Genomic DNA, 21,645 nt, shown 5'->3' with positions numbered 1-21,645 from the left:
AATCTATTTTGAAGAATCTATTTATCAGATTTCTTCAAAATTCGCTAGTCATTTTCATATGTTACACTGTTCTAGCTATAAACATATAACCATGCAGCTATCTTAAAGAATTTTTAACATCAGATCTGAAACAAAACAAAAATTACCCTTTTACTCCACAATGCATAATCTATAATTATTTTTTGTTAGTTCATATGTGTGTAATAAATTTAAATTACATTGTCATTGTATAAAACATATATATCTTAACTTATTAAAAACAATATTTTATTTAACTTCAAAACAGTATTTTACAAATCTTCTTTACTTACCTATTATCAAATAAAATGAAGCATAAAAAGTTTAATTCCTGTCATATTTGTATTGGAAGCTTCTTTCTTAATAAATTCTTATTGTACTTTCAATATTTAATACATTTTAACTATTTTTGGATGAAATTTATTTTATTTTCTTTAATAAATTAAATATTTGTTTTCAGTTATGATCCTTGTGAGATATCACAAAAAAGCCCCAGATTTTGCTAAGGAGCTTAGGCGATTTGTTATCTACTGGGTAGAAGAAATGGAAGCACAAACTAAAGGTGGACAAATGTCTGTCATAATGAGCTGTGCTGGAGCTGGATTAAGCAATCTCGTATGAAAATTTAAATGTTGTTTTTCCTTTCAATATAGAAATACAATTAATAAATTTTAAGGTGTTTTTTAACAATCTTGTGATTATGCAAAACATGTTCTGCTTTTCTTATTATTGCATTTTTTTTTATTTTATTTTGCAGGATTTGGATCTTATTAAATTCTTAATAACTCTATTTAGGTCTTATTATCCTAACAGTTTAGGTAAGATATTTTATTTATATATATGCATTATTATTATTAAAACTAATTCCAATATCGAAAGCATAAAAGAATAATTATGATTCACATGTATCCTCTATAAAGCATTACTTCAACAATATAAAACAAGGAATTTGCTTGAAGTATAATTTCTGATCAGACACTTAATATTGACTAGTCAAAATATTTTTTTAGAATTATCAGATGCTTTCTTCTTTATTCAATTCTGTGCTATTTACTGTTTCAGCTATATTTCATGTTTTTAAAGACATTGGTAATGTTCAAAGAATGAGAGCATTTTTTTTTAATCGGATGATTTCAGTATATTTAATGTGTTTCTGTTCCAAAATAAGATTTTGTTTTGTTTCTTGATATAATAAATGAAATTTACAACTTATCTCAGACTGTAATTTTATTTACAGTCTAAGATAAGTTGATTAAATAAAATCATAATTTTATTTAAGTAATGAAATTTGAGAATTGGATTATTTAGTAAGAATTTATGGCTCAAAGAAAAAAATGAAACAGTTAAATAGTATTTTGCATAAAATCTTATTTTATTGTTCTTAAATTCCAAATATCATTTGCTAAACTTAAACATCTTGTGAAACCTAAATAATGCCATTTGCTTTTTTTTTTGCTTAACAACTTATATATTTATAATACTTAGACAAATTGATTAAAGGTTCTTTGGGATCAACAATCGCTTTCATTTATTTTTCACAATTCTATAATTTAATTTTATTACTTTAAAATCCTTTTATACAAAGCATGTGAAATTATAATGTTTCAATACTTTGACTATAAATATTGCAAGTATTTTATATAACTTGTTCATTAAATAAATGGAAAACAGCTTTGTATGTATAATAATTTCCATGTTGTTTTTATTACTTTATCAGAAGATTGTTTCAGATGACAATTACTCATATTTAAATGTCAACAATATTTTCCTTTCTTTGTAAAATTGATCAGTTTCTAATTTCTTTTAATTTTTACAGCTCACATTCTTATTTTTGAAATGCCTTGGATATTGCAACGTAAGTAATTATGAATAAATGGTTTTAAAACATTTATTTTATTAATGTTAATTTCTTTCTTATTGATTATATATTCTGTGTGTCTTAGTTATGAATCTAATGCGAATAGGATTATTAGGATCAGCAATCTGAATTAACAGAAGTAAAAAAGTCATGCATTTCAACATAGAGAATTTTTAATGAGGTGGAAGAAATGTTTATATGATTTTTCCCCCTATTTTCAAACTAACTCTTAAACTTTTTTTCAACTAAACCTTTTTGTAATAAAGCAAATTATCTCTCTTCAATTTTTAAACAGTGGATATAATTTATATCAGTTTTGACACATGTTTTCATATCTAAACTTCAGTTTCCATGCCTTGAAGTTTTCAATTATCTATTACTATTAATATTATTACTAGTGTTGTGCTTATCACACAAAATCAAAATGGGGAAAACTTTAACCATAACTTCCTTGAAATGACTTTTTTAACTTAGACATAAATATATAACTACCATTTATCTTGCCTTATGGAGGTATCATTTTAATTCTGTTTAGTAATTAAGTCTTTAAGCTATTTTTTTCTGTATTAAGAATGTATATACATTGTAAATTTATAATTGTTTAAAATTTATACTAAATGTTTATTTTTAATTTTCGAATTTATAATTTATCAATTCCTTTAATCCCACTTAATGCCTAATTTATGTTTATTTCGTTGCACCAGAATGTTTTATTTAAAATATTTTTTGATTACTGTCTGTAATGTTGTTTTGAAAGATAAAATCGGATGAAGAAAATTATTTGTCTTTATAAGTTTTATCTAGAACAAGGGTTTATATTATTACATCCCAAACTATAATTCTCCAACTTCATTAAGATTCAAACAAAAGTATATAAAGATCTAGAAGTTAATTTTAGAGATTCTATTGGTATATGATTTAATATAATAGATATTATAAGATGTTTCATTCTTTTGTTCTTAAAATTTTTTATTGAAGTTCTTTTATTTGCGATATGCACTTGTACCATCAAATATGAAAAAAGTTAATTGTGTCTTAAAATTTATTCATGAAATGAAAATTTGTTATATTATGAAAGTGTTATGATTCAATTGCATTGAAAGACTTGCTTATAATCTGTATTTATTCTTATAATTGCTACAAAAATAAAATTAAAAATTCTAACATATATGTAGCTAGATTAAGGACATTTTGAAATAAATTTTAGGTATTTTTAAAGAAGATACTGTAATCTGTTTTCTATAAATTCTTATTTTTGAACATTCTAATCAAACATTTAATGTTGGAGAAATTGTTTTGTTGTGAAGGCATTTAAATGTATATATCATATTTTTAGCTGCCTGGAAAATTATAAAAGCTTGGCTTCCTGAAGATTTTGTTGATAAAATTGTTTTTGTAAATAAAACCTCTATTCAGGATTTTGTAACTGCTGATAATCTTCCAGTAGAAATGGGTGGAACTGTAAGTATTGAAAATGGTTTCCAAATTTAAAATATCCATAAATGAAATTGTGCTATATAATTCATTGATAGCTAGCTTCTTTGAAATCTGTTTAATTATTTCATATTTGTTTTTCAGGATACTAAAGAGTACCAACCTCCTACCGAAGAAGATATGAAGAATGCTAGAAATAAAACTGAAGCTAAAAGAGTAAGTGAGAAGTTTTATTATTTTTCTGAAATGTTTCTGAATGTTTTGTATAAATTAACACAAGTTTCCATTTGTTCTATAGTAATCAGTGCTTGAATTTTTATTCTTTTGACATTTTGATTGTCTTCACAAATCTAATGATTGCTATTTAAGTATTATTTATTCTCAGAGACTAAAGATATTAACAAAAGTAGTTTTGAGTTAAATTTTGATGTTATGTTATGAAGTTAATGGGGGTTTTTTTATGTCAGAAAAAAAGTTATATTGGTGTAATGTTAAGAAGTTACATAAAATTACATAGAAATATAGTATACAGCATGTGCCATTATTATTGAATTTTATCATTATTATTGAATTGTTTAATCATTCTTAACATTTGTTTTGAAAATCAAACTTGGTTATATTTGTACTAAAACCATTATTAAGATCTAATAAGTTTATTATTGCATTTATTACAAGAATAAATTATTGGTATACTTCAAAATTTGATATGTTGTATAAGGAATATCGTGCATTAAAATGTTCTGGGGTATTTTATAAATTCAATTTTGTAATAATGTCATAATTCATTAAAAAGGCTTTATGTTTGTAATGTGAATTCTGGAATCTGTATATCTAACACACACATATATATATATATTTCGTTAAACATGAGTTTTCATTATATTAAAATGAGAAGTTTGAAGTATGAGGATGTTTAGAATATTTTATTAAAGTTCAGTTTTATATTTGATATCACCTATTATTACATCTAATATTGTGATAATTAGATCCCTGCATATGTCTGCTATCCTAAGTTTTAGTTACAAATTTTATACGTGGTTATCTATGACCAATATATATATATATATATATATAATCCAACGATTTTAGTCTCTCCTCTTTTATTTATAATTTTTTTGGTTGAATGTGCTTACGTGTCATTTGATATATTGCTTTCAGTGTCAATAAGGTATCATTTATCTCCCTTTCTTTAGTTCTGCTATGTTTTCCAAATTGAGATTTTTCATGTGTATCTTATGACTGTTAGCTAATTCATGATGCTTAATCCTTTCAAGCCTAGTATCTAATTTGCCTATTATAACAAATGGCTTTCCTATTAGGTTCATTTCTCACATAACCCTGAATCATTAAGCAGTATTCTAGGTGTAAGTATAATATTTTTGCTGCTAAGCATGTAATTACTATTCTTTAGCATGGATTTTGCTTTGAAACTAATTTCTTGTCATTTGCTTTTTTTTTTTTTTTTCAATATATGCATGTATAAATTTTTAATGTATTTCTTTTATTTTTTTTCTCTGTTGCATCATTTCCATTCTAGTTTGTATCAGCCCCTTGTGATTTGCTTTCATACCAAACCATCTAAAACTGTTCCTCTATGAATTTTATATAAAGACAAATAATTTAATTTTAAATATATTAATTCTTAAAATATTTGTAAATCTGTACCTTCTATCATAAATGTTTTAAATGCATTGAAAGAAGATAATTTACCTCTATCTGTATCTTTTATTTACCTCTTGTTTCTTATTATATTCTGTTTGTAGATCAAAATTTTAAAAAATCAGTTATTGTACTCAAGTATTCTATAAAGTTTAATATTATGTAGGATAATTATGACAAAATACCTAATTTTTTAAAATATTAACGATCCAGTTGAAAAAATGCTTTAAATTATGTAAAGTACTAATTTTTTTAGGTAAATAATAAAGTTTAATAAAGTGCTGAAAAAATTATTAAATTTTCTGCAAGTAATGAAACTTTTATGTGATTTCCCAATCCTGTTAGACATCATATTTAATACAATATTGTTAATGTATTAACATTTTAAACCAAAAAGTTCTGCTATTAATTAAAATTCACTATTTAAAGCCATTTTTATGATCATCGCTAGTAAAGTTCTTCAATCAATGGACTAAACTTTCTTGCATTAGTATTGGTTGTCTTAAAATGATGAAATTCAAAATTTCATAACTTGGTCAGTTTTAGTTACAGATGAGTATTACTTTTTGTTTAAAATGTTACCATGTTGAGAATATTAAATATGCCATATCTGATGAGGGAAGTGTGTAAAAAATTTTATTTTATATTTTTCCCCCTTACCTGTTTATTGTATTAAATAACTTTAAAATACAAATATTAATTATTTAAGGCATTTCTTTCATTTGGAAATATGTTCATCAAATTGTTTAAAAACTAGTTGTTGGGCCATGTGAAACACTGTACACTTGTATAAATGTAATATCTTTATTGATAATTTGAAAAACTATTTTAACATTCATAATTTGTAATGATTGCTTGCTTATTTTCTCCTAAATTGTTATTTTTTGCCATAAATGACTAAGCAGAAAAATTTAAAATTTCTGTAATTTAAATATTCTTAAGCACTTTAAGTAAACAATTTTTTCTTAGGTTTTTATTTTGAATCTTGCTATTAACCTGCTTTTAGCTTTGAAATTTTTGAACTTATCAGAAAGTTATTGTGTAATCTATAACTTTGGCACTTTTTCCAATTTTTTTCCAGTTACTTTTGAAATATTTACTTCCATAAAATTCATACACAATTTCACTTAGAAAACTCGACAATTAATTGGAATTCTTTTTATGTACTTATTTAGACTAATTTTAAAATAAATTATATTACTTTCAATTTGATAGGATTTTCTAGATAAAAACATTTTTGAATTTTATTACTTACTATTAATATTTATTTTTAAAATGATTCTCTCAAGATTGGATTTTTTTTTTTTTTTCAATTAATAAGATCTTATTTGGGACAACCTGTTTGCTTTTGAGAGGGCATGACTAATGTTGAGGCTTCTGAGATAATGTCGGTACTCTAAGTAAGGAAGCAAAATTAGAGAAGATGTAGAAAAATAAATATTCTTGTAGAACACTAACTAATTTAGTAACAAGCTTGTTCCTCAAGTGTATTGGTTGTGTTCAATAAGAATTAAATTTTTTTTCCTGTTCTTGCTCTTAGTATCATAAGAAAAGTATCTGAATTTCTGAAGTATAGATTTATTATAAAAGTATCAGATGATAGATATTTAGCCTGTAAAATTTTATGAATCTTGTGCCTTTGTTTCTTTGATTTATGTACCTTCTTAAATAAAGGTCAAATGCAAAAGTTTTAAGTAAGAAAACAAGATTTAACTAACATTGCAACATATTAACCAAGTTGAAACATGATCATGAAACTAATGAAAAGAAGTTTATATATTAGAAAGAATTCAAAATATAATTAGTAACTTGTAATACTTTCGTTTATAAATATAATTATGTAATTTAAAACTGCTCTATTCATAATTGAAAATATTTATCATTTGTTACTTTGGAAGTAAAATCCTATTGATAATTACTTCAAAGTTAAGAATTACAACATTAAAATTTGCTTTTATGACTTGACTATTTTGTGTTTAACCATTTAAAATGGAATAAAAGAATGGAGTTCAATTCTGGATGCAACAATCAAAATGATATCATTTTTATTAGAAAGCAACAATGATAAGCAAATTTTTAAGCAAAGCATATTTTTATTGGTACATTTGAAATAGGGATTAGGAATATGAATGAGAAAATATCTGAATTATCAGATGTCTTCAAATTTAATAAGATGGAACTGCAATGTGGACCTTGAAATAATTATAACATAGTAATTAAATGTCTCAGAATACTCAGATATAAAAGATTATTACTTCCAACAAATAATGAAAGAAATTCAAAAAGTTTTTTAAATATATATTGCTACAGATTAAATAATAGAATTTATTTCATTTTTATTTAAATAAGGGAAATCACTGTGGCAAATAATACTGAAAATTAACTTTAAAATTTTTATATTGGATCCAAGTGAATGTATTTGAATAATTGATTGACAAAGAAATTTAAGTTTACTATTGCTTAAAGTGAATAATTATATTGTACAATCAGAGTTATAAATTCATTATAAAATTGTGAACTGAATTATATATTTTTTTCTTAATAAGCTTGGGCAAAATACAAATTCTTGTTGATAGAATCTGCAAGAATAACCATGCATAGTTAGCATTGCATTTTTATTCCATATGCTGATGCAAAAAAAAAAAAAAAAATTATCCATGCTTATGCAACATTATATGTTGAAATACGAGATGCCCATATACAATACTTATCTGCTTGCTTGGATGCTATTTCATAGCTTTTAACAAGCCTCTTTTAGCCTAATTTTTCAGATTAAGCTTTTAAAAAATCTTTTCTTTCTGTCTTTGATTCATCTGTCTATATTTTGAAATAATTAGAATTTTTGCAATGTGTTTTACTTTTATTCAAGATTCATTTCTTAAACTACAGTTGATTTTTACATCCATTATTGTCCATGTTTTTTTGAACCACAGAACTTAACATTTAAAGTTTGAAATTTGGAGCTTATTATAGTGGTAAATCCATATAATTAAATTAACCAGATTGCCATTAACTTTTCATTTCCTTCGAAGTATATTAAATTATTTTTAAGAGTGCACTGTTAATCCTACTAGCTCTTTCAGTTTTATTTTGTATAATTATAATTGATAGCTCTAAATCCTGTAAAGGATTTAGAGTGCCAATTAACATACATTGGTTTGCTTTTATTATTAATAGTAATGTTATTAAATTTTCTAAATCATTAGAGTTCTTCCAAAGGTATTTGTTTCATTTATTCTACGTGCAAAAAAAAAAAAAAAAAATGAAATTGTAATGTATATGTATCATAAGTGTCATTTTTAAAGAAGCATTAAATAATTTGTTAATATTATTGAGACTACTATTCAAAATCAAATGTATATATGCTTTATATGTATGTAATGTATTTAGAGACTCCTTCAAGTTTCTTATCATATTAAAAATATTAGATTTAAAAATTGTCTTAAAACTAAGAAATACAAAGATATATATTTTTTTAAAATAACCTTTACTTTGTAAACTGTGGGAAATATTTTTAAAGAATTAATTTGAATAAAAATTTGTCCTTGCATTTTATATATATATATATTATAATCAATAGAACTTTTCGAGACCATTAATTGTTTTTTCTGAAATTTTTTCAATCTAAACATTAAGATGCAACGTATCTAATGCAGGTACTTTAAATAATTTAGATGAATATTTTTAATATTTATGTGTAATTTTTTTAAAAAGTTTAAATATATAAATATTAAAGAATTTTTTATATATATAATGTACAGATAACTTAAATAGAAATCCATCTATTTTTAATTTTTATTTAAAAAGCATAAATTTAAGCATTTTTGGAATTTTTGCAAATTTGAATACTTTTATGATTTACAATGATGGCATTTTATCAATGTATTTATACACCAATACGAATGTGTATTTGATAACATCATTAAATAGTTTGATTTATAATTGAGGAAATTGAAGATATTTGAATACTTAAGTGAATGAATTCCTGATATTGAAGTTTGGCTATATTTTGTATTTTCAGATCGCGACTGAAAATGGTATTGAGCCAAAACCAAGTCAAGTTGTTATTACTGATGACTATACTGTTATTGGAGGAATAATGAAAATAAAGTAGGTTTCTTTCTTTCTTTTTTTACTTTTTCAAAAAAAAAATTTCAATTTTTATGTTTTTAAAAAAAATGCATATTTTTTCACTTTACAGTCCAGCTACTCATTTGCATTTCAACAGATCATCCGAAAATGCAACTAATGATGTAGTGATAAAGTTATCAAATGTTTCTGAAAAACCCATTACATTCAAGGTAATAAATTTGTTCTTAAACATTTGTTAATTTAAAAAAGACAAATCATTTTGTACATATATATGCTCTCTAACTTCTGATTAATGCTTTAGTTGAAATTTTATATAGGTAAAAACTAACAACATTGAAAGCTATCGAGTAAAACCATCATTGGGAATTATCAGGCCTGGTGAAAGTATCGAAATCAGTGTCATTCTTCTAACAGGTATATTTTCTTTCTCTTTATTCTACTGATATTAAGTCCGACTATCTCATGCATTTAAACCTGATGTTAATTTTATATATTGATAACCCAAATTTGATTTTCACCAAATTTTTCATAACTTTGTATAAAATTAACAATTGAAAATCATGATGTATCATTAAGCTCATTTTCCTTGGAATGACTTTTAGTTATTAATGCTTTCTCTCTTTATTAAATTGAAAATTAGTGAACTTTTTTTGCATATAATTTACAGCAATTTCAATATATGTATATCAGTTGCTTTACCATCAGTTGCAACATTAGAATTTTTAATGTTATGCGTTTGTCTTTTCATGTCTGAAGAGTGAAAGTACTTTATTGCATATTAAACTTTAATTAGCTGACATCTCTTTGATTTGTAATATATTATAGTCTACCCAATCAAAATGATGCAATGCTACTGAAATAGTTTTAAATCTTGGATTACGTTATTCAATTAAGTAAAATCTTTATTGTAATGGTTTTCTTAACTCTTTTCCACATATCTTCATGAATCATGGTTTCTGAAACCCGAAACATGACATGTTTATATATATATATATATATATATATATATATATATATATATATAAACATGATAGAGTAATTTTGATTGGATTTTTACTGGTCTGGCATATGTTATAACAGGTGTAAAAATTTGAGTTTTTGGATGGTTGGTTGTCTATTTCAAAGAGAAAATTGTAGGAGTTGAAATTCCATTCCCATTAAATTCCTTACGACTGAAGATGGAAAAATAAATCAAATTAAGTGAATTTGTCTTATTAAGACGAGCAATTTTTTGCATTAAAAAGTTTTTCTAATGCTGCAGTTGCTTAGAATTTAGAGGCTAAATGGTGATTTTCAAGCCTTTATTTCAACATTTTTAAAATGTTCTTTATTACCACATTTAAAAAAGTTTCTATACTTACTTCATTTCCTTACTTTGAAAATTTTTTAATGTACATGGATTAAAGTTTAATAACTTGAAAAAAACTAAATAAAAATAAATGAGCAGAACAGTTTATTTATATTCATCATATAAAAATTGTCAGCTTTAGAACATTCCAAAAGCTGTACTTTAACTGTTTTGAATGTTTTTGCAGTCTTGGAAGAAAGAGTGTGAGTGTTTGTCTGTATTTCATCTTTTAAAATAAATCAAATTATTTTCTTATTCATTTTGTTATTCAAAAAAATGCTCATAATGACATTGATTTCTATTGTGATAAATCAATTTACAAAGTAGATCTTGGTTACCTTGACAAGGCATAAACTATGGTATTACTCATATTTTCAATTATATTTTTTTATGTTTTATTGCTTGTAAATAATTTCTTTGTATAATTTTGTGCGATTGTTATAAATTTTATCATTTAAATATACTTCTTTAAGTGAAACTCATTAATCCAGAACTCTTTGTTAATCTGGCAGTCCTTTGATTAGATGTCTGTTATATTATTGAGTGCATACTGTATTTAAAAAGTAACCTGTTACAGTTTTAACATGTTTTTTTTAAAAAAAAAAAAAAGAATGATGAATTATTTGCTTTTATTTCAATTGATATAACTAATATATTTAAGAGTACATAATATTTAAAATATCTTATTTCCAAAATTGAAAAATAAACACATTTCTTCAAATTTTTATTGTAAATAGTTATTTTCTACATTTAATTGAAGCAATAATTATTTTCTTTAAATGTGCTTAAAATGCAGATAGTAAGTTTTGAGTATTATCTTATGGCATTTTCATAGCAACTACAAGTTTTTCAACAATATGTTTCAAACTTTGAAATAAAGCTGTCTGTATCGTATTTCTATAATATTTGTTACCTTAATATTAGTTGTTTTGCAATAAGTGCTCATTATGCAACAATAGTAAAGTCATTATCTATAATTGTTTCAGTAAGCTTTATTTTTTTATTCTATTTTATTTTATTTTAATTTTTTGAAAGAAGAATTAACTAAGAATGAAAAGGAATCCATCTTTGCCTTCAACTCATCTAGGGCTGGGGTTTATTTTTCATATCCTTTTTTAAAAATTTCAAATATCCTTCTTACTTCTGTTTTCATGCCATTCTTTCAGTATATTAGGTTCTTATTCATATAATTGAGAAAATATTGTTAGGATTAATATTATAAGAATTAATATTTGGCAAACCAATTACTTAAATTGGTTAATCAATTCAAACATTCAGTAACAACTTAGTTATTTTTGAAGGAAAACAAGGGAAATAAATTGGTATAGGATTTTATCATAATTAAACATTGAATTTTTAGAAATATATACATGATATTTTATTGAAATTTTATTCATATGTATACCATTACTTGTATATCATTATTTTTAATTGTTCTCTATATAAATCTGCTTACAGGTTTCCTGCCACAAACGACTGATAAATTTTTAATAATGGCCATGGAAATCTCGGATCCAACTCTTTCTACACCAAATTTGAATACATTGTGGAAATCTTCTAATCCAGAACGAATAGCTGATCATAAGTACGATTATTTTAACACATTAAGTGCCAAACCTATTTTGGTTACTTAACTGAATATTGTAGATTAGATAAAATCCACAATACCCAGTTTCTTTAATTTGCTCTCAACGAATGATCTATGCAAAGTTACATTAAAAATTGCATGTACTTAGGTATATTATTTGGGATCTCCTGATAAAAATGTATCAAGGGAATAAGATTATTTAAATGTCTGACAATATTGATTAATGTAGTCTGAATAAATATTATACTGCCAATCAACTGTAGCTGCTGTATCTGAGTGAAAAGTATAAAGTCACTGGTGGTTGATATGAACTTGATGAAGCAATATTTTAACATATTATGTTCTTGATATTTAAAGTTTTAAAATTATTTATTAGCATCGATGTTTAATGATAATGTTTTGACTCGCTAAAAGTTTCATTTCTTTTTTAATTTTAAATCGTCTGTTTATAAGAATTGTTTTCATACATTTCATCTGCATAATTTCTGTAAAAGTATAATTATTAAATACTTTTATAATTATTATTCTTTTATGTGTTCAGTATCTGTTTTATAAATCATTACAAACTGATATGAAATACATATAATAAAAAATAATTATAAATATATGTAAAACCTAAAAGAGTATAATAATATGTCTCGCTTAAAGTTGTTAAAAGATATTGGGTGGAAAATAGTTACTGGAAATAAAAATTTTCAATGCTTTTCCCATTTCTCATAATATTCTGATTGTAAAGGAAGCTTGATAAAAAGAAAATTTCACTTACAGTGGTATTTTTTATATAAAGCTAAAACTTTGCTGCTATAACTGTGGCTGGTTTGTCTTCCATAATCATTATAAAAACTATCAAGTTTTTTATTCAATTACTTTCTTAAAACTTTACAAATTATGTATAATTGTTCTATAGTTCCTTCTTATCCTCCATGCTTCTTAAAGTAATCTTATTTTTGACATTTTTTCCACCTTATATAGACTGAAATGTGTGCTGAAGAAGGATGAAGAGCCTTCCATTAAAGAAGAATCAGAAATTGAAAAATCTCTGAAAAACCTTAATAATGTCATTTCTAACCTTGAAACAAAGGTAAGCTTTTGCATGAACATTTGTGTTAAAAACTGTATCCATTCTGAAGATTTAGCTTCTAACGGTGTCATTTATAACACTAGTACACATGTGGCATTTGATTTACAAAATAGATTTATTTAAGTTTTTATTTTTTGCTATACAATTCAAAATTTTAATGAATTTAGAGACAGGAAGTACTTTTAAATATTTTCTTCTCTATGAATCTGATCATGGTAGTAGAATGACTACAATATTTGCCAAATACGTAAGAATATTAAAGTTTTTAATAATATAACTTATTGTTGGTTTGAATGTTCTGAAATTTCTGGTAGATTTTATAGACAACACTTATTTGAACTTCCATCGATTGCTTCTGAAAAGAATTTTTCGTTAAGCCATAACAAAATTCCCACATCCAATATATCAAGGATTTAATAGAATTTTTGTCAATGCATTATATATAATATATAAGGTTTAGGTTCACCCCAAAATTCTATTCTTACTTAATATAATGTTGAACTTAACCAGAATTATTAGTACAGAATCCATATTATTGATTTTATATCTATCTTAAATAGTGGTATTAATCCATTAATGCCAAGAATTTTGTTTGGCATTAATCCATTAATGCCAAGCAATGAATATTAAATTTTACTTCTTTTGGTACACTTGAATTTATTCCAAATATATTTTGTTTAACAAGTTAATATGCATTACTAAAATCCTTTGCAATTTTCAAATGTTATATACTTTCATTACCCAAACTGTGAAAGCAATATTTTTTTCCCCCTTTGATTTATTTTTCAAGGTAATATGAGGTATGAGGAACAATTAAGCTTTATAAAATATTGTATCGTGCTCTAAAAATTTTATATATTAAATCTTTAAAAAAAATTGGATAATATTCTTCCAGATTTTAGTAATTTTTCCTTTAAAAAAAATTCTGAATTTGGCTATACTTAGCAGTTATGTTGATTTTTAAGAGAAAGATCTAAATATATGTTTTAAATTAAGTTTTGTATTAATGGATTGATCTGAAAAGGATGATTGCTTCTTTTTAATGTTTTATTTAATTGGAATATTTTGAAAATGTAAGCTTCTTGGAGTGTTCATACTTTATCATATAATAAATGCACTGATGGGAGATTGATATTAACTGGTTTACAGTGTTAAAGTTTTTGTCAAACACTGTCAAAAAAATCTCAATTTATAATCCTTCATCTCTTTTGATTTATCATTTGTATGGGTCAACTACTTTACATTTCAAAGTTAAAACTTATTGTATTTATTGAACTAGATATTTTAAAGAACAAAGTAGTAAGACTAATATAAAAGATAAAAAAATATATATTACATGAAATTATAAAAACAGTATGTCCATGGTAATTTATATCATCAGAAATATAATTTAGTTAAATTTACTGCATCTTATAATTTTGTTTTGAGTTGAAATATGTAAAAAAAAAAAAACTTTTTATTATCATCATTTATCGAAAAAGTTTCTTATTTATTATATTTTATTTATATATTATGTTTTCTACATTTAGATTCAAACTTTGGATGCCCAGCAAAATTCAATTATTTTCAGACAGACTATGCAGCTGTGTCTTACAGTATTGTTTATGGCCATATTTTTAGGCCATATATTTTTGCACTCAGACTCTTTTTGGCCTTCCATATTGGATAAATATTTTTGAATCATTGTTCCCAATTATTTTTATATATTTGTACACTAAGATTTCATGTTAAAATGATAAATCTCTGATTATTTGTTTTGCCTTTATGTGTTTTTGTAATTTGTGTGTAAATAGCCCATATACCTTCTAGTTAAAATCACAAATGAAATTGACAGATCTATCAGGGATTAAGGTTACATTCGTTTAATATTCCTTCTCTGTTAAGAATTGCATGGCAATTCTGTATTTGTAAGTAATTTGTATCAAATTTTTGAGAGCTTTTGAATGACTTCCAATAATTTATTGTTTTGATAACTATCACAGACATGCCTTGTACAGTGTACCGTATTACAGGATTTTGGTTAATGAACTGTTATTTTAGACAGTTTGCTCTGCTAATTATTTCTCACTAGTTTTAATGGCATCTTCTGATATTAGATTAATTTATTTGTTTAGTATTTTTTAAAGACCAATTTTGTTGTGTGTTTGTTATGTACTTGGCAGTGCCTTTACATTTGTACTTTACAAATTTTTACCTGTTTGTTAATATGTAGTTGTCTCAGAGTTATTTTTTATACTTATGTAATTTTGAAATATATACTGGAATGTGAAGTTTGGATATTTGTCTTTAAAAAATCTCATTAAATATTTGCGATAAGCTTTTACTGTTTTTATACTGATTTCTATTATATTACAATAAAGGTATTTTTGCAGATGTCCTTGTTTTTCTTTTATATGTGCATTGTTGTTGTTTTTATTCCTGGTTGTGCAAAATTTTGCATCATCATCATCATATAAAGAAAAAAGTAATATATATTTAATTTCAATAAAATAAATACTTCTTTCCATTAAATATTTTTTCAGAAATGTAAAAAAAAAAAAAAAAAAATACAAATCCTAATGGTACAGAATAAAGAATAAATTAAATGGAGTATTTTTAATGTCCAAAAAATTTTTAAGTACTTAATCACCAATATTTTCGGCCTCTACTCTATGAAAGACTGAAATTAAATAATTTTCTTTTAAAAAAAGATTCGTTTTGGTAGATTTATGTGTTTTAGAGATATTTATTTTTGTTCCAAATATTGTCTTTTTTTTATTATTATTATTAGAATAGTTAATTATATTGCATTTTGATTCTAAGCTATTGTTATTTCTTTTAATCAGTTTTGGGTAATGCAATACTATCCTCCACTCCACTCTCAAAATTTAAAATGATTTTATATTTTTGGTATAAGCATTTAATCATGAATAACTCAACTCCAGGAAAATGCTATCTTGTACAATCATATTGCATTATGTTTGTTTTTTAATTTAAATAAATTTGGCTAAAAAAATTTTTAAAAATAATGAAATTAGTCAATTAAATTGGTTAAAATTTAAAATTGATATGAGAAATCTGGACCAATAAAAGCAGATTAACTTTGTATAGTATATCAGTCTTTGAGAAAGACTTTAATTCTTTTCATATTTGTGCTGACAAGAGTAATCTTTTGCCTATATCCAAAATATTAGATAATTTATTTAATGAATTTCCTTTTTTCTGTTTCTGTCAGAGATTAGATTTCATTTATAGGAAAATTTAAATGAGTCTTCAGCATTTTGTGCTTATTTTTTAATTATCTTGATTGTTAGATGACTCTAAACTTATTTAAAAATTGCAGAGTTTTGTATCCAAAATTAGTTATTTAAATTGTAAATTATTATATTACACTTTTTTTTTTTTGAACCAAAATTATTGACATATAGATTTGTTGGGTAGGACTTAATTCACTTCATTTTTTCTGATGAATTTGAAAAGAAAATGTCTGTTAGAGGCATGTAGCATTTGTCATAATCATGTTATTTTAATACACTGTCATTTCCTTTTTAAATGCAGTGTGAAAGAAAAATTACTGTTTTAGGTAAATATCCCTTCATAGTTAAGAAGTGAAATGAGCACGAAAACATATTTCAAATCAATTTTCATTGAGAGCATTGCTTTAACATCAAACAATTCAAACATAAATTAATAATCTTATTTTGTGAAAACTCTAATCTTCCTATTCTAAACCCAAAATGAGTTACAGAGGTTTAAATTTGAAAATATATTATATTGTGTTTTGGAACACATGATGTATTATTTTTTTGAAAAAAGTTAAAACTACAATATTTCTGATTTTGAAGAAACTAAGAATAGTTCATTCACGATTATTTTCTCAGATGGCAAGGAAGATGGTAATTTTTGTATGGTATCTCTATTCAATTTCGGATCATCTTGATATCATAAGAGATGTTCATTCAAATTTTAAAAACTCCTTTGTAATGATGGAAAAGTAAATGTTTTGGATCAATAAAGTAAATTTTCTCTTTTCATTTCTTTGTGGGTTGGAAATTTATTCTTGAAAGAAACATTAAAATTTTTCATAAGCATACATCAACTTATATATCAATATCTTAATTTTTTTAAGTAGTAAAATCTTTAGAAAGCTCTCTATTTATGGTGCTTTTCTTCCAAGATTACTTTTTGATCGTAAGACTTTTTTTCCCCCGTTTTATAAAGATATTTCATATATATTATTACTAAGGTATTTTATGTATGATTGCACTGTTATTCCTTGAAAATCAAGAAACTCGCATAAATATTCTCATTATTGATATGATAAATAAGTGATCTTTCATTCTCTAAACAATCAAGTGGAGTTGCTAGCAATGATATATTTGGTCTATTCAAAACTTTTACATCTAGTATAATAGTGATAAATCTATCGGCATATATGATATGGCTGGAATTGGCCACTGAATTTATGATTTCGAATAATAATATTATAAGTTTTATTGCCTTTAATAAGAATAATTTTACTGATAAATGTTTGCTTTTAGATAATAATCCGTTGTTCATCGCGCATATGAATTTAGCCATTTTCCATTTATCATCAGACTTTTGACGGAAATTTTGTCTGTCTAAATATACCATCGACCTCCTCAGTAAAAATGTGAGTGCCCCCCCCCCCACACACAAGAATCGATGGAGAATAGGAGCAAGTAAAGGAAGACCAAAGTTGATCATATGTAACCTTGAAAAGGTAGCTTCATAAGCATTCAAACCAAACAATATCTTCAAAAACTAAAAAAATCTAAAAAGGGTTCAAAAGAAACTGCTATTTTAAGTAAAAGATAAATTCTGAAAGTGGTGATAATTTTTCTTTTTTTATTTTCAAAATAGAAAGTTTGGTGAAAATATTTCTCATTCATTAAATAATAGCATAATGAATGTATTCTAAAAAGAACCAACTTATTTACAAGACTTCAGAGAATTTTATAAACTATGATGAAATCTCAAATTTTGATACACAAAAAATAATTGTTAAATTATTTTATGTGAATAAAAATAATTTCCTCATTTATATCTGTTTCCATAATATATTGAGATCAAATATACAACACTGTCCAGTAAAAAAATATGCCATTATGTTGCGCCATTGACCACCATATAAGGTTTAATAAAAAAAAATTTTTAATTATAATGTTTGGTGTGTATAAAATAGGTAATAAGTGCAAACCTAAATAATTAAAATCAGCACGTGCATTAGAATTATGAACTCGCATGCGAAGTCAATAAAAATATTGTCAGAATGGAAGTGTTGTGAAATTGTCAAATTTTAGCCCTGTGTTATATAGAAATCCTTTATTCATGTTGCTGTATTAAAGAACTTTTGACTATATCTAAGCATATTTATCTGCAAAAGTAGGCGTTTTTCAAAAAGAAGCTTTAAATTAAGTTTTTGATGCATATTTCTGAAAGCATATTTTTTGAATATTTCTTGATTAAATGAATCAAAAGTACTATTTGTGAAAGCAGATTACAAGAAATCCTTTTAATACCATTTATCTTAAAAGGATTTCGTTGCATGTTTTATTATATAAATTTAAATATAAGAAAGATATATCAATTTAATGCAATGAAAGTGAACGCAAACTGAAAAAATTAAATATTTTTATCATTCATTTTTGAATAATGGCAATAAAGAATCGTATTTGCCTTTGCAGGTCTTGTCAATCTCATTCCCAATTCTACCGTTTATTGGGAAATAGGGAGGGACGGACGGCGTTTGTTCCTATTTTCTCAGAATTTCAAGTCACTAACTTGCAACTCTTGCAGAGAAATCGGAACCGTAGAAAATATCTTATTTGTTTATCTTAAATATAATATAGTACGTGACCAACTTCGAGTAAAGGAATTGTCCCACTTTCCATAGAGTGAATCTATTAGTCTGAATCGTTAAACTGAAATTGTCAGCTTTGTTACATTCTTGGGTGGTGGTTGTTTAATATTTCTTATCAGTTTCCTGAATAAAGCATTTCCATAACCTTGGAACTACTGCTGCCGTATCAGCAGGCCCAAAATGTAAGTACTAGATTTTAAATATTTAACTAAACATTTTAAAAATCTTTATACTAATTGACAATTTTAGCTGAGGATTTTATAACTTCTTAAGGAATTGATTATAAAAATTGTATGGAGAAAAAGTGTTTTGTTTTTTCCAGTTGCAGATAAACGCTAGCAAAGCTACAGGTGCTAGGCTAGTAGCATCATAGTTATATTCATTAGTGTAGCATTTTTATTAAATATCTATCTTTGGACATTATTTGGTTCGTGACTGTATTTAATTTTATTAAGTCCGCCTAGCATATTTTCATGTCCATAATTGGTCTATTTATAAGGATCAAAATGTCACAGGCATTATAGTCATGTTACTTTGATAATCTTGCGTATGTTCTGTTCATTGTGTATATGAACCGTTATAATGAAAGGAAAGAATGATTTTATATATATATATATATATATAATATACACTAGCTGACTACCATTGCCAACATCTCTTTGGTAATATGTTCTAATTCCAATTTAACATTATAAACCCTTGACTTGAAAACGATATCAAAACAAATTTTGAAATCTGATTTTTCAAGACAGTCTCACTATATTTAGAATTCTTATTTTAGCGGAATGATGCGACTGTTGATTTCCGAAGTATTTTAAATAAAAGCTCCTGAAAAGACATGAGATTATTACTTGCCATAGCATACAAAATGACGAATATGTAATTTTATTATGAGTTTTTAAAAAAGACGAGTTGCGCAATGTTACCCTGTTCTTTCAGTACATTGCCCTCTCTTCATTCTCGTTAAAATATCATTTAATCTTAACTATTACTAACTTAATCGTAACTATTACTAACTCTTAGCACTATTTTTATTAATTTCATTATTTAAAAAACTTTATAACGACTCAGAAATTAATTCTAGAGTAACTTAAAATTTTGAATATTTTTTATAACAGCGTCATGAAAAGTGCTTACATTTTAAAACCATTCTTAAGCACCTTAATAGTACTTAATTTTGAAAAAAGGTGCTTAAAAAATACTTAACTTTCCCGAGAAGTGCAAAGGCAGCATTTTATTTGTTTTGTTTCCCCTTTCATTGAATACAATAATTTGAAAGTATAACCGTACAAGTTTGTTTGTCAGATGTATCAAGAAAGGAAACGAAGAAAAGGAAAGAATCCAGAGTGAAATAGATCCAGGGGTGCCAACACATATTAAAATAACGCTCTTGAGACTTTTTTTTTTCCGCTCCCTCTTTTTTAAACAATGCGCATTGCCCCTTACTGAATACTGGAATAGTTATCCGGAAGGGGTAGTACGAAATATGTACTGTGTCACACTTGTTGTGGATCAAAAAACGTTCGAAAATTTTAAAAAAAGAAAAAAAAATTTAATGTTTGAGGTGTTGAAGAATTTGTTTAAGTTATGCCTAGGTACTTTTTATGTGTTTAAGAAGAATACGCAGATTAGTTCAATTAACGGGAAACAATAGTACAGCAGGATAAATTTGGTGCACCAAAGAGATATATCGAACATGGTGGAAGCTGCCCTAAAAACTCTTATAGTGAAGCCTCTTTAGTACATTACACATTTGATCATCGTTCTTTTTAATGTGTTGTTTTGGAGCAATTCCTTGAACGACTTATTAGTTTGATTTTAATGTATTATACTTAAATGTAATTAATTGCGGAGTATAATTATGTTAGTCGATTACTTAAAATCTAGTATGATGAGATTTTAACTTGAAGCCATAAGTTTTCAATGATCGGGGTTTCTTTCACGGTGTGCTTTTTAAATGGCTTCAGCCATTTGAAAATTATTATTTGTTGGACCAATCTCGCCATATTTCAGTTTTTGCCAAAGGGGAAAAAATTGCTAGTTCCGGTTTTTAAAAATTTTAACGAAATAAAAAAAAGTTTCTGTAACCTTTTATTCTTCAGGATTTAGGTACTATAATTTTATAACGATTTTTCTTTTATATATATATATAGCTCTTATAGAATTTTCTTCCCAATGAAATCTTCCTTTACATATAAAGACTTTTCCTGATTGAGAAAACAACATAAAAATTGAAGTTAGAAGCATGCAATTTGGAAAGTTACTTCTTGGGTATTAGAGGCCCACAAAGAATGAATATTTCAAAATTTTAGAAGTTCAATTTTAAAAAATTAGAATTTTAATATTTTGTCACTGACATCAAAGCATCATTGGACAAATATTTTTTTACATCATTTTAAAAGTTAAAAAATAGCTTTTCTTTTATACCAATTTTTGAATGCATTTTCCCCTTCAGTTTTAGTAATTTTTGAAAAATCAGTTTTGGAATAATTTATAAGCAATGATTTTTATTATAATGGAACTCAAAACTATATCATTGCTTCTTTGATTCATTGAGTTACGTTTTTTTTTTACCGCTGTTGAAATCGTGATAAAAAGGGGGAAATGCTTTCTTTGCTTTTATACTTACCAAAATTTAAAGCGGTTCATTAAATAAGATTCTCCATTTGATGAGTTTTATTAAATTTCGATGCAATGTGGCGTA

General features: G+C 25.0%; 1 protein-coding gene across 2 annotated transcripts in view; it reads left to right on the top strand.

The window, feature by feature from the left end:
* LOC129979252 (motile sperm domain-containing protein 2-like) overlaps window positions 1–15,451 on the top strand; it is a 52,308-nt gene extending 36,857 nt beyond the window's left edge. The window contains exons 4-15 of one of the 2 annotated variants that reach the window (XM_056090699.1): window positions 479–633; window positions 776–836; window positions 1,835–1,873; window positions 3,213–3,337; window positions 3,455–3,526; window positions 4,630–4,674; window positions 8,991–9,079; window positions 9,171–9,270; window positions 9,379–9,475; window positions 11,868–11,994; window positions 12,970–13,078; window positions 14,608–15,451. In XM_056090699.1, coding sequence (XP_055946674.1) covers window positions 479–633; window positions 776–836; window positions 1,835–1,873; window positions 3,213–3,337; window positions 3,455–3,526; window positions 4,630–4,674; window positions 8,991–9,079; window positions 9,171–9,270; window positions 9,379–9,475; window positions 11,868–11,994; window positions 12,970–13,078; window positions 14,608–14,757 — 1,169 coding nt within the window. In that variant the 3' untranslated portion in view covers window positions 14,758–15,451. The remainder of the gene's footprint in view (window positions 1–478; window positions 634–775; window positions 837–1,834; window positions 1,874–3,212; window positions 3,338–3,454; window positions 3,527–4,629; window positions 4,675–8,990; window positions 9,080–9,170; window positions 9,271–9,378; window positions 9,476–11,867; window positions 11,995–12,969; window positions 13,079–14,607) is intronic. The other variant, XM_056090700.1, reaches the window with a different exon arrangement.
* Window positions 15,452–21,645: the final 6,194 nt, after the last annotated feature.

The sequence above is a fragment of the Argiope bruennichi genome, chromosome 1 (genome assembly GCF_947563725.1).
Source record: "Argiope bruennichi chromosome 1, qqArgBrue1.1, whole genome shotgun sequence".
NCBI classification, from domain to species: domain Eukaryota; kingdom Metazoa; phylum Arthropoda; class Arachnida; order Araneae; family Araneidae; genus Argiope; species Argiope bruennichi.
The sequence above is the reverse complement of the archived record's forward strand: the minus strand, read 5'-3'. Positions and strand labels throughout refer to the sequence as shown.